At 42.3% G+C, this 14,416-nt stretch overlaps 1 protein-coding gene across 5 annotated transcripts in view; it reads right to left on the minus strand.

Moving 5' to 3' along the window:
- Window positions 1-14,416, minus strand: part of arhgef12a (Rho guanine nucleotide exchange factor (GEF) 12a) — a 34,528-nt gene that overhangs the window by 18,942 nt on the left and 1,170 nt on the right. For 4 of the 5 annotated variants that reach the window (XM_019257431.2, XM_010729649.3, XM_027280467.1 and 1 more), the window contains exons 2-4: window positions 14,192-14,325; window positions 2,404-2,424; window positions 1,498-1,589 (exon numbers count right to left, since the gene is read on the minus strand). In XM_019257431.2, coding sequence (XP_019112976.1) covers window positions 1,498-1,589; window positions 2,404-2,424; window positions 14,192-14,223 — 145 coding nt within the window. In that variant the 5' untranslated portion in view covers window positions 14,224-14,325. Of the gene's footprint in view, window positions 1-1,235; window positions 1,264-1,497; window positions 1,590-2,403; window positions 2,425-14,191; window positions 14,326-14,416 lie in introns of those variants that run through there. The other variant, XM_019257432.2, reaches the window with a different exon arrangement.

The following is a 14,416-nucleotide window of genomic DNA, read 5'->3' on the forward strand; positions in this document are numbered from 1 at the left end:
GAATTATAGCAAGATGATGAAAATACAGCTGGTGAAGTTGCAGTCATATCCAAAGGAGGTTTTAAAAGTTGCAGCAAAAAGAACTGACGATAAAATGAATCCAGAAGTTAGAGCCACTAGCAGAGGGGGAACTGGATTTTTGTGCAGCGTGTGTGCAGTGAAAGCTAAGCATTTAAAAATAGCAAATAACATATTATGTTTTTTTGGAAACGTGAATCGTATGATTCAGTGTGAACATCCATTTCCAGAGTATCTGACTACTCGTGCCCATCCCTAAATAACCCAAACCGCTTTGAAATTATGACAGAAAAAGTGCAAGAAGAAGAAAATCCGGGAAAAGATTGTTAAAGAGTCCATGCAACTTGCAGATAACTAAAAAGGGAATGTAGACTAACAACATGCAGGCATGCAAAAACTCTGAATCATCTCTAAATTTCATCTAATGATGACCTGAAGACTTCAGCTCATTTAAAAATCATCTGTTTCTCTGTGTGGCTACTTCAATCACTGCATCGTTCAATCCGCGGACCAAACCATCAGAAAAATACATGGAAACATATTTTAGCACGGTGCTACACGCAGACAGACAACAAGGTACACATCGTGTCTTACGTTTTGTTGCATCATACAGAGATAAGCCACCATGTGGTGTGGAGGATTTTCTGTTTTGTTTTTAATACAGAGGCTTCGGTCATATCTCAAATCATACTGCTCTGATTGCTGACAAATACCACAGGGAGTGTCACCATAGTCTGTTCCTGAAGCCTAACAATCTCGCCCTGCAATAAACTTGAAACTGGAGTGCATAACAGGCTTCGTGGCTTTTGTGCCCTTCAAGTATGCGTCAAGACCACCCAACCACTTTGAGCATACAAAACCCACAGTGCTCTGATTTATGTAAAATGACAAGAACCATGTGGACATTAAACATGCAGCTGCAGATTTTAAGGTCCTATAATCAAACATTTCTGTGCTTACTGGCTTAAAACCTGCAACGTATAATGCAACATAAGCTTCTGTCAAACAGTTGTTATAATGCAGTGTAATACACGCTTAGCCAATAAAGACATATTATACTGTCTATTAGTTGAATTGACTCAAAAAGACAATCCCGACTCCTGTTCAAAATAAGGTGTTAGGCTCCAGTGATGAGACCCAAACAATTATCTCAGATCAGACCACACAAGTCAAAATGAACGTAAAGTTTTCAAAGAGATAGAGCAAGACATACACACCACCTTTCACCATCCCAGCATGCCTTGTGCATCAAGCAAACCATCATCAGCACAATCGTTTTTTTTGAGACTGTGTTTGTGGGTGTGTGTGTGTGTGTGTGTGTGTTAGAGAGAGACAGAGAGAAAGAGACAGACAGAAATGGGTGAGAGGGACAATATGAGGCAGTCAGATAAAGTGACGTATACAGAGGCAGAAAGGATACAAACAGAAAGGATGGAAAAAAGGGAGAATAAGAAGAACAGAAGCAAATGGTGATGTTACCTGTAGGGTCAAACTCATTGGAGGGAAGTGAGGGTTTGTCACTTTTGGGTTTCTTGTCCGGGGGGTGGTCTTTACTGAGAATGCTGCTGGTTCTAGAGAAAAGGAAACAGCCATAAGAAACAGTACTGACACCATAAACAACTGGTTAACTCATGCAAAACATTGCCATTTATCCAGTATGTGCTGTCCGGTGCAAAACTGTATTTTTTTATAATTCCCTTTTTTTTTTTATAGACCGGGTCATTGCATCTTTCTGCACTACTACCCTACATCACTCTACTATATGCAGGAGCTGCGGGCGAGTGAAAGTTCAGGAGCGATTACATCAACACACACAGAACCAAGAATTGTTCATTTCAGCATTGTGAATAATGTGGCGAGAGGACCTCCGAGTGTATGAATCATGCCGAGTGTGTCTACTGTATAATGTGGCATCCAGAGAGGATGTGGAGCCACTCAGGGAGCAAGGCCAGAGAAAGGACGCTCCTCAGAGGAGGTGCTACAAGGCCAGACTCCGGCTTGAACCTCGGGTGGCTATGTATGGCTGCCTCTGCCTATACCGGCCCCAACTGTGAAAGGCCACTGTTCTGTTCACAGTGAAAGGCAGTGATGGGCCGCCCTTAGAAGAGGGACCCCTTTGTCCTTCACTGTGTGTGTGTGTGTACATGAGTGAAGGGGGGGGAGGAGAGGGTATGTTTGGTCCAAACTCTGAAGACTTCTGTGTTGCAGCACACGAGGCCTAGTAAAACCTGCCTCATTGCCCTCATCTGGAGCTCCGTGTATGTAAACCACTGATGTGTATGTGTGCGTGACCACAGGATTAACGACCCATAAGCATGCATATCATCTATATATCGTATATCACATCTTCTTTGTATCAAAATAGGAGGAAATAAAGATTCTTACCTGTTTGCTTTCTTGGGAAACCTGCAATAGAAAACAGAACGACCATCAGTATCTCACAGAAATTAAGTAATAAAGTAAACATAGCTGAGCTGTTTATGCATATGGAGGCCAAGCTGACAGCTTCTCTTGAGACCCATATAGTGGTAAACATGATAATCCTGATCAAACATCAGAGTTCTTCAGCTGCAGATTAAAGCCTTTTCCAGGTCAAATGTCCCTCCGCCTCTCAGATCTCAGCTGTGTGTGTGCGCGATGCGATTTAGCTCCTCACAACTTGACTGTAATAATCATATCGGAGTCACATCCATGGCCTGTTTTCCTTCGAGGCAGGCTGCCCTGAGACCGAGTACAACCACAGAGTGATGGAGTGATTATTAAATAATCTTGGGATACTGTCAGCACCATATTGGAAAAGGTGATGTTTTCCAGTAGGTGGGGGATTTGGGTATTGACTTGCGGTTTGGCAGATGCGCCATGAATGACAATTCAGACTTAAGGAGATAGTGCGCTCTTAATTCTCACAGTTAGGTGTTAGATCTCATCTTATAGAGGTCTTCCTTATGGACTCAAAGCTAGCGCAGAGTGAATTTTTCTACATTTAAGACCGACGATCTTCCTCCTCACTTGGACAGAGAAGAGTGCAAATTCGCACCTGGGGGAGTGAGCTCGTCGCAAAAATCCACCCAGCTGAACCTGGCAATTCTTACACAAGAACCAGTTTTAACAACATGTTGAGTTCAATTCCCCTTTACAATCTTGGTTCCCTGTAAGTCATTGAACTCTCTTCCAAAGCTATTCAAAAAGGTGATATTAAATCATATATTTGATCTGAAATGCACTTTCCACTGAGAGGAAAATCTCCTGAGCACTCGCAACATTTCTGCCAGTTATCTGTGTGGGGCCCCTCAGCTCATTTGCCTGTCTACAGACACGAGACATGTTTTGCCATTCTTCTCCGTGCAATATGAAAAACCACTTCAACTGGGCTGAAAGTTATATTGTTGCATAGTTACCATAAAGCCTAAATTTAGATTCAGTTTTATTTTATTTTTTTATTGGGATGAAATGGAAAGCATAGAAAAGAATAATAATGCCTCAGCCAGGAAATAACCTCACAAAAACAAATACCTTTTTTATACTTTATTGTAAAGCCCACGTCTTTTTTTTCAGGGTGGGCGGGACAAGATTTTATTTTATAAGTAAGGATTATCACTGTGAAATTTCCTACATACATACACTCAGAATGTATTCAAATAATTAAAGTAAATGTAAAATAGGCAATAAGAAAACGTATGTAACTCTGAATTGCACTCTTTCGAATCTGAATGCACGCAGTATTCTACTGCACAACAGTAGTACGAATGACTAGACATTTCAGAACACCAGTCTTCCGTAATAGGGAGGTCTCACGACTAACTAGCCCACATTAACTCTCTTTCTCCTGGCGACAGTGTGTCCCATTCAGAGCCATGCAGGGGCAGCTGAATGGCCCGTTTATGAAAGTGCCTCAGACTGTAATAAGTTCCAGAGCCTACAGCAGAAAAAAAAAAACTAGCTTTAAGTAGCCCACTCCCTAAGAAACCTCTGAATTGGAGAGACGGAAAAGTCAGCACATAAACACACACTGAACTGGGACGTGTACGCACAAGCTTAGGGATGGCAAAACTGAGTACGTCCATGTTGTTCTTGGTTGATCCTAGAGGAACAAATGAAAACGTGACAAACCAAGTTCTGAGAGGCTGGACGATGCATCAGGCTGTCTATAATGTCTATATTGAACTAGAGTTATGAATCATGCTTTCAGAAATAAAGCAGTAATGCTTACACAGAACAGAACAGAGAAGTGAAAGGGAGTTTTTGATTTGAGTAAAATAAAATAACCATGGGGCCCGAGACAGATTTAAGGGCTATGGAGAGCTGGACAGAGACAAGAGGACTGCAGAGTTAAAGAGGCACGTCTAGAAAGAATATTAATATTGATACTGAAAGGTGTACAAAAGTGAAAACCCTTAATATTTATGACAGTTTAGCCAAACTGACATAAATAATTGACACTAAAAATACTGAAACTGCCAGACCTCTGGTAGAAGTTGGTGAAAACACACATACCACTCATGTTCCCTAGATGCCCCTGGCGACCAGATCTGGATCGCTGTACACTGCTTTTAAAAGGCCTGGAAGCCCTTGTTGACAACCATTTTTCCAATGTTAATGTAAAAATAAATGTAGGCTAAAATAAAATAAAAGCTTCTCTCTGAGGACGACCTTCTGCCCGGGTGGATGAGAGTGATGCCACATTGATTTCCACATTAAACCAGCCAAAGTGAGTGTGGGAAAAATTGAAAAATGAAAAATCAATGAGCCATCAGCATCACAGCCTAACTACACAACAGAGCAGCACAGATATTGAGACAAACTCCCCAAAAGATGCACAAATGTCACAAAGAAAGCCCTTCGAGGCTGGGACTGGAAGAAACTGTACTTCAGAACATACAATGGTTGATGTAAAAGTTGTCTGGCTGTTGTTGTCTAACTCCAAAAGGAAGTTGCATTATTTTAAATTGACTTAGTTCAAAGGGCAACAGTCTTGGGGAAAGCGGACAATCCATCTTTGTAGCGATGGTTATTTCACTATATAGTGTCCTCATAGTTAGACACAGCAAATATCACTGTAAAGTTATTTAAGTATCCACTGACTGACTCTATGCTTTCTCTAACTTATCGGAACAAGTTTCTTCTCAGTGCTACTGTGAGAGCTGTATGAGACAGAAATGAAACATTAAAAAATAAGTACTTTTAGTGGAAGTGGAAGCAAAAGTGTTTTTTGGTTAGAAGTGAGAGATTCCAAGAAGATACCAGATTTTAAAAGCACTGACAAATACCACAAACTTGGTGCCTACTACAACACCCTGCAGCACATCGCCTGTAGCGAAGCAGCTAAATAAAAACTAAAGTCATCGTGCCTGATTCATGCAGCGGCAATACAAATCAACGGAGAGGCTTTACAGGCCTCATGGATCTGTTTTGCTTTCGAGGCCTGTCAAAGTCGACAAGTTAACTCATGCTGATTCATAAAGAATGGAGCACGATTATCGTGTTGCTTTTCTCTGTTTACATTGCTGTGCACTGTCCTGCCCTTTTGAATTTCACGGTAACCACAGACATGTTGATTCTAAATGAATGTGAACTTTGTACGCGTTACCTTGAATGTCTTAAAATGAAAAATATTTGGATTTTTTGTTAGGCCAGTAAACATATAATAGGAGCAAGTACTGGGCTCACCCTGACATGTCAATATTTATTCTGATGCATTACTTGCAGATATTTGAGCGCTGCTTTTTAACAACAGCAAGCATTTTTAACCTCAACCCCAGATTTACTGTCCAAAATAAGTAACTGTCATAGTTATGCGGGCAGCTTAATAGTTTAACAGGCTCCATTGTGGGGATTTTACCTTAGCTCAGGCATGTAGCTGAGGTTTGTAACATGTAAGTCATCACTGCCTCCATAGCAGAATACTGTATACCGCTGTAGTTGCCATGGGAAGTAAAATACTGTAGTCGTGGCAGCAGAGGTGATTTTTGTTACAGCAGTCATGTCACTTGATGGATACTACAGACTCTGCAAAGCAGACTGGTCATTTTTTTAAAAAAGGGTCTCGCTACCAGGGCGACGTTTCTGTGAGTTTTCACCGAAAAAGTATCACTGACACACAGTCATAGCTCACATAACTTCACAGTGTATCTCTAGTGAACTATCACAATGGCTCCACATTAGCAGTGAATTCTCCGTCCAGTCGACAACAGTAGTTTATTGTTCCATGCCCTAATGCTAATACTTTACACGCTCTATTATACACTCTGTTATAAGAACAATAAACAACTCGTACGATAACTGAGAAAATACTGGAGCGGTTAGTCGATTAATCGATAGGTGAACATTAATAAGCAACTATTTTACTACTTTTACTACTTTGAATCCAACTTCTCAGCTGTGGGTGTGTGCTCTTTTCTTAATATTTTGGGATTTTGGACCGTTAAAAAAAGTTATTTGAATAGGTCAGCTTGGGCACTGTAAATAAATGATTCAGAGAATGATCAACATTATAATGAGCTATAATGTGAACACTTGTGTTGATATATTTTAACCTCTGCAAAGGTGTTTTAATCATTCATGTCACTTAAAATTGTACTTTTACACCCCGCGGCCTAGAAAAGCTGTGCTCTGCGGCGGCACTTTAATGTGTTTTCTTGGTAATACATAAAAAATAAAAAAAACTTGGACATCATAAATCTTTCTACTGGAATAACAATTGCAGCTGTTCCACTTGCATGTAAGTTTTTAGTTTTTTTTAGACTCCATGATATGTAGATCTAGTGGAAACTACTCTCTGCAAACTGACATACGACATTTAAGAATCAATTTTCCCCTCGGCTTATTCAATCCTTCAGATCCAGCTCTAAAAGTCTGAGCTAGGACCTCTTCCTGGACAGGGCCATTAAATTTGCAGGGAGTGAGAAAGGGAGAAAGAAGGCCGAGTCAGAACAGGGTGGGATGGGAGGGAGGGGCAGCACTGGAGCGGGCCTGGGCTTGAATGCTCCATTGAGGTTTGGTGTTTTGATGGAAAACTGTGGCAGAGCTGGGCCAACTGCAGCAACAGTGGCAGCGAGAGAGGCCCGGGACCAGACCAGACCATGGAGAGAGAAAAAGTAGTGAAGGAGGGAGGGACGAACAGCCCTGAGGGAGCAGGACTCTGACACACAGCCATGTCTGTGAAAGGATCTCCCAAACTGAAGAGGAAGGAAAACAGTGAACAATAAGGAACTAGACCAACGCATGCAAGATTCAGAGGAAGCACTTCAAGTTATTCTCAGTTCCTCTTGGAATCAGAAAAAGTAAATATAGACCGATGACTAAAGTTTGATTAGAAGTTGACTCATAAGCAACAAATTCAATATTTAAAAAAGAGCCAACGCAGAAACCTCAAACTGATCACGAGGATAAGAGTTATCACAAATGACGTACAAAAAGTTATAGCAGGTGGACACTTCTTGATGAAGCTTTACCCCGTCAGTGTTGTAACGTGCTACATGGAGCTGATGCAGTAATCTGGAGTCTCCTACCAAATGCAGAGCAACCCAACCCACTGCACAGGTGTTGTTGGGACTGGGAGAGGTGTGGTCTAACTGAAACACAGGACAGGATTGGACAGTTTCGGGAGTTGCCTGCAGGCTGCGGAGATCTGACTGAGGTGTGTTCCATTCCAGGATAACCTTGCAGACTTGCAAAACATCCTCAGATGTTGGATTACACTTCAAAGCTTTGGAAGTGGAGTGTGACTCCGCGGTGACGACACAAATGTCCTCGCTTGGGTTTTGTGCCGAGTCATACCGCTCTGCCAAGTACCCTATGGAACTGGCGATAACTTCTTTTCAGCCAGCCAGCCATTCATGCCACCCCTTTAAATCGGCTCTGTGATTCTATCTCAATGGTGTAATGATACAGTCTCCTGAACAGCCTGATTCATGCCTGCAGCCTGCCAACGGGAGAGAACACACACAAACACACACACAGCTTGTTATCTAATCTATATACCTGAGTCACACAATGTGGGTACACACACAAACACACAGCCGGCATGACGTCACTGCTCTCCACTCCCTGCCACAAAGAAGTAGTCTACACCCACGCAGTGATACTCCTTCTTTAAACCAACTTCTGTGTTACAGTCTAGTCTAATATCAAACACTGTGGTGTCACTCTCCACATCTGACCTTAGCGGTGTATCTATGTACCGCCGTGTGTATTGAGGTATTGATTTAAAGAAAGAAAGCGTTAAGTGAGTGTATGAGAGAGACAGAGGGGGAGAGGGAGAAAGAGACAGAGACAGAGAGAGAGAGAGGTGTGGTGTGTTGAGAGACAAGAGCAATAGCTCTGGAGCTCAAGCTACAGCCTCAGGGGGAAAACAGTGCCCTTTCTGCCCCAATAAACCTCATCAGGATTCCTGACATGAGGGCCGGGGGATAGACATTTCTTCACGCTATGCTATCTGCTGTCCTCCAGTGCTGGGAAAGGAAAAGAGGTGGTTGAACATGCTACGCTGTCCACAATGCTGCCGGTCATGAGCCCTGCAACAAAACCCGAGAACTTTTTATAATCCTTTTTAGTTTAAGTTGATTTGGGGACAGTAGAGCTGTCTGTCAGGGGCACGGGAAATGACAGACTTTGTGTATATGATGGTATTCTGTAATGATCTCAAAGATTTATTAATGGCTTTCAGAAGCAGACTTGTGACATTTAAGCTGATGCAACCTGTTGTAAAAGGCACATTACTGACACCTCATTACACTACGCTCATGAAGAAAATCGAGCTTGGCGAATGCAAGATGACACTGAGTCATTACTACAAGAAAACTTTAGGGAATTCATGGGACAAGAATATCTTTTTTAAAAAAAAAGAAATCTTATACCTGAGGAGCAATGATTTATAGCACATCCCTGTCATTCAGAAAGCATGATCTTCCACTTAACATGACTGGAGGCTGGTGACAGAATCTGTGCTCTGACACTGCTTCTTGGAGAGAAAGTGTAGGGGGGGGGGGGGTTTGTCTGTCTAGTCACCTCTGAATCAGCAGAAAACAGGCAGAGTAAGATTAATCACAGTGCAGCAGCAGGTTGCTACTCTCTCTCTCGACAACACAGCCTCGCCTAGCACACAGAGACAACATTCAATTACAGCATCTTCATTCTGAGACCCAGGGAAGGGGGGGGGTATCAACATGCCACATAAATCACATCCAATCAGCTGCAGCTAGATGCTGCTTTTTAACGTCAACCGTCCATCGCTTAGTATGTCAGACAAAGACTGAGCATGATACGTGGACACAAAATGTGTATATAGTGTGAAATAAGGAACCGAACAGAAAGAAATCTGAGTTAAATCGCCAGCTTTATGTGTTTGGTTCACCGTGTAGTCTGTGAATACCGTGGTTCACAAGTGCCACACTTAGCTTGAAGGCACTAGCCTAGTTCATTGCTACGAAACCTTTACATGGACATGTGAGGACATGACACTTGGGCAAGACAGCTCTCTCTCTCTCTCTCTCTCTCCCTGTCCCCCTTTTTCCTCTATTGTTATGATCCTGTCTTTTGTGAAGTGAAAGTAATGTTTGGGCCCTGAAGCTCTCTTGGCTAACACGGTAGGATTGTAGAGGGTGTCCACAAGCATCAGCATCACAGAGCTGGGTGATAGACCCCAACTCCCCCAGCACTTAAAACCCCAGCTAATGCCCCGACTTCACCAACTCTCCAACATCACTACACCCTGGGGCATCGCCTGTTTCTTTTTCTCTCTTCCGTCTCCCTCCATTTTTCTATCTCTGTGTGTCCATTTCTTTCCTTTTAGCCAAGACGGACATGACCAAGAGAGCTAAAGAATTATTAATAAACCTCAAAAAACACACAAAAGAGACCAAGACTAAACTACAGAATAAGCAAACTGTCAAACCTGTCAAACTTTCATACGGACTTGGCTGATCGTGGAAGGCGAACTTGATGCGACTGTAAATACAGCCAACCATGGAGGCGTCATAAAACTGTGGTCATGATAGGAGAAAGTGAACGACTGAATGAGTGTTGCAGAGATAAGCGCAGGGTTGTGTGGCGGTGTGCAACTGCCGTCCAACAATCGGAAAACAACAGATTTATCTGATTAACACCGCTCTCTCCCCCACTTCACTGTCTAGCTCACTGGACCACAGAGTGACATTGGGTTGCATTTCTCCAAAACTTTATCCTTTTTCGACTTTACACCACAGACCAGCCCTCTCCAACGTGCAGGAGGTCTGCCATTTTTGCCTGATTTCATCTGAATGTGTCCTAAAAGATGGATGTGATTGAGAGAGTGTGTGAAAAAGAGTGAAATGAGACCTGAGTACGGTGTGAGTTGGTGTGTGTCTGCCAAAGTGACATCCAGGTGTGAGCAGAGTCTTCCTAAGGTCCTCATTTACATTCAATAAATAAACAAAACTAAGAATCTGGTCGGTCTGGTCCGGACTTTAAGTCGTTTATAGGCTTCGACTACAAGGAAAACTGCAGTTTGGCTGTACAGAGAATATAGAGCTGACCACCTATTTCCAGAGCGTTGTGTTACATGCATCACTGACAACTGCAGTTGCAACAGCAGAATAACTCCAGGGTGGCACAAGGTGAACTCACTAAATAGTAAGATGATGCGCCACTTAATTAGTACTGGCCTTTAAAATCATAATTCACATTACAAGATGGCGTAAATGTGTCGGATCAGAGATCAGACAGAATACATGACAACTGTTGCAGGAGGAAGGGACCGTTTATGGAAAGGAGTCCAGTGTTATGGATCAACTAGTTCCTCCTTTTAACTGGTGACTTATTCCTCAACGTGTCTGTTAGTGGTGCTGGTGATGGCAGATGTTGAAAGCGTGAAGATAACATCTAGAGTAGCTGTAGGCTACTTGTAAATGCCTCATTATCGTCCTCTTTCTTGATTAAAAAAAAAAAAAAAAAAGATACACTCTTAGACACACACACAATGTCACCAAAACAACTTTTCACATTAATCTTGAATGTGACAAAAACACAGACTCCATATAAGATTGGAGATCAGGCTGTGCTACAAAACAATTACAAATCAATGCAGTAATCCAGTTTGCCGCCGAGCTGCTTCTCCTGTTCCGCTGAGATCAAGTTGTGACAACTAACGGCTATGCACTAAACAGATCATCCAGTTCTTTTTACTTTAGATTTATTATACCACGGAGGACAAAGTATTAGAAGCACTTGTCAAAATAATATTTTCAGTTTCAGCACAAATCACAATCTCCAACTTCGGCACTGAATTGATCCAGACTTCTCTGACACAATCTGAACCAATTCTTTTTGATGATACTCTTTATGAAGAAGGGTATATTGCAGAGCTGTTGTGTTTGATTGCATAAGACTATACAGGTATAAACCTGTGAGATGTGAGTTAAAAAAAAGATTTTAAAGTAAAATAAAGGCCTATGGGCTATCATAACTAGGATTAAGGTATGATGAGAAATTAATCAAGATTTTGTCTCTGTTCTCGACTTCACATTCTTGAAACATAACTGCCTTTGGGGAAAACCACACACTATTTCACTGTCATAGGCCAAATTATAAAGTATTAGATATTCTGGGCAAAGAACCAGTGTTGCAACTAATGATATGATTTTCATTATCGATTGATCTCCCAATCATTGGACTATGTGTTATCATCATTTCCCAAACTCAAACTTATGTTTTCTTCAAATAACACCCTGGAGACTGAAAATGTTAAATATTATGCATTTTTGCTTCAAAAATGACTCTTGCAGAGAGATTTTCTGTTAAGAGACTAATCTACTAATCATTGCAGCTCTGCAGAGAACATTATATCATCAATCCTTGACAGTTATCTCTTACTTTATAATTGGCTTTGCCCATTTCCCTTAAGATACATACATTTGTGCAACCGTGTATCAGAGTGGCCATACTTTAAGGTTTAATCCTTCCCTTTCAGTTATAGGGAAGAGTATAAATACCGCCATTCTCCACTGCATGCTAATCTGAAGCCTTTGCACTTGTGATCGGGGGCTTCTGGATACTCGTTGTAATGTACAGTTCAGAGCGGCTGACACAGCTTCCCCAGCATCAGTGCTGACTAGATGGAGCAGAAGCATACTGCATTATCAGGGAGGGATGCCAAATACAGGAGACGCATACGAGCAGGACTGAGGTGTCAGAAGTGCTCATGAAAACGAAACAGATTCCACTGCAGTAATAAAATAATAATAAAGTAATAAAAAAAATCAACTGCAGGTATTATCACTTGGTGTACACATAATTACTTATTGATACACATTTAATTGATTTTTGTTGCAAACCTTTTATTATTATCTTTGATCGACACTATTCCTCCAGCAGGGCGACAATAAAGACATCCTCTAACCGGCCGCCCTGAGTGTACCTGACCTACACTGACGGACCTGGAGAGGAGCATGCAGTGGACAGCCAGTTCGCTCCCACTGAAAGCTATTGTTTACTATTAGTGATGTCACCAGCACCACTTCCCGGGAGGGCCTCAGGGGAGGTGGGGAAAAAAAAACGTGGAGATCAGCAGAACTCAATGACAAAGAGCTAACTGCACACTAAACTGACCCATCGGCGGGCAGCCCAACCCCAATGGACGCTGGATGCATACTCCCACCGTAGCCGACGGAGCGAAAACAAAACGCACAACAGCACACATAGAGGGAGAGAAAGCAAGGCCAGGGATGGACTTAAGGAGAGAGAGAGAGAGAGAGAGAGAGACAGGCAGACAACAGCATTAATCAATAAAGTCATTAACGACGTCAAAAAACAACCTTGAAAACTGCTGCGGCCCAAATAATAACTCAGATCACAGACACGCTCATTTTTGTGCAACAGATGTACAGCGCTAGTTGCTGGCACAGTCTACAGACTGCTTTTTTTAAATATTGCATTAACATAATGGCCTGCATCATGTTCTAGTGGTGGAGTAACAAATGGGACTTTTAGGACACGGAGCTTGTGAGCATCTGAGACGACCAAAGACTGTATAACGTTATGTAACAGCAATAACAACCTGACATCAGGTGCTTCGTGGCATCAGGGGTATCTCTGTGTCTTGTTTGCCATGTGAACTGCAGTTTAAAATTTCATTACAAGGCTGCTAAAGCAATTGAAAAAGATACGATGATGGGGAATACACCGGTTTAGTCAACAGCGGCATGCGCAGTGTTGTGGTAATACTATCAAAGAGCACCATCATGGCAGTTGGTGCCACTGTTACCCATCGTTACAGTTGGGGGGAGGGGGGTTAATGTAAAATGGGGTTGTAGCCTCGAGCTCATGAGGATATTCCACATCCACAACCTGTGCAATAAAGCTCCCCTCTGCTCTGAATCGACTGGCCACATTCCTCTGTGTTTGGCCCGCTCTCCCGATCAGGTATGTGGGATTCAGGTGGAAGTGACGTAAACAGAGCAACAGCCTCACTTCTCTGTTTCCAATGCCAGCACAACAAATTGAGAATAGAAACCTCTTTCATTCACACAGGGGGAATTCACTGCTGTAATGATGACGCGTTGATATCGACAACTATCACAATGGATTAAGATGGTACAGGCTGATCTCTCTCCACCATTTAACGTGTCCTTGAGGCGATGACACATTATTTAGGCCCGCTGGTCTTAGAACAGTGTCCAGTCCATAAGCTGACAGATGCCTTCGATAAGGTGATTACTTGACGAAGCTAAGGTTTTGCCTAAATCCAGAGATCGTTTTAATAGGCATGAGAGAAGGTTAGCCTTAAAGGCTTAGCTGTAATCGTGTTTGTTGAAAGGTGTACGAGGGATCACGACTGTACGACTGTTCCCTGGCACACAAACAGTGCGGCAGGCCTTCTCACTGCTCGGACAAGTAGTACTTTACTGTCTGCAGAGAACTCCATTACCCATGCTGAGATCAGCAGAGTTTCCATCAAGATCTGATGTCCTCCCTTAGTAATTAGATTGTATAACACGGTTATTACTGAGCACATCACCACAAAGGAGTGCTTTACTCAAGAGCATGTAAAACACATTTTCATCAGGTAGTGGGGGGGTGGTGTTTCAGATTCATACCATCATAAACAAATCAAGAAACTTGAAACTAAATGTTTTTATCACTGGATTTGGAGTGCATTAATAGGATATATATATATAAAAAGGTGGATTGCATACTGTACCTGTCAGTGAAGCTGGACTGTGTGTCACTCATTGGGCTTCCGGTTCTAGATTTGCAGCAAATTATATCCGATTAACATTTTCCAGAGTGTGATGAGGGCGATTTCCTCCTGGGGCGTCCTTCTCTGGCATCCGTCTGAAGTGGGCAAGGATTTTGAGAATGAAGTGTTGAGAAATAAATGTATGAGACACTGGTTGGGGTTGTTGCGAGGCACGTCCAAAAAAAA

The sequence above is a fragment of the Larimichthys crocea genome, chromosome VII (assembly GCF_000972845.2).
Source record: "Larimichthys crocea isolate SSNF chromosome VII, L_crocea_2.0, whole genome shotgun sequence".
In the NCBI taxonomy this organism is placed as follows: Eukaryota; Metazoa; Chordata; class Actinopteri; family Sciaenidae; genus Larimichthys; species Larimichthys crocea.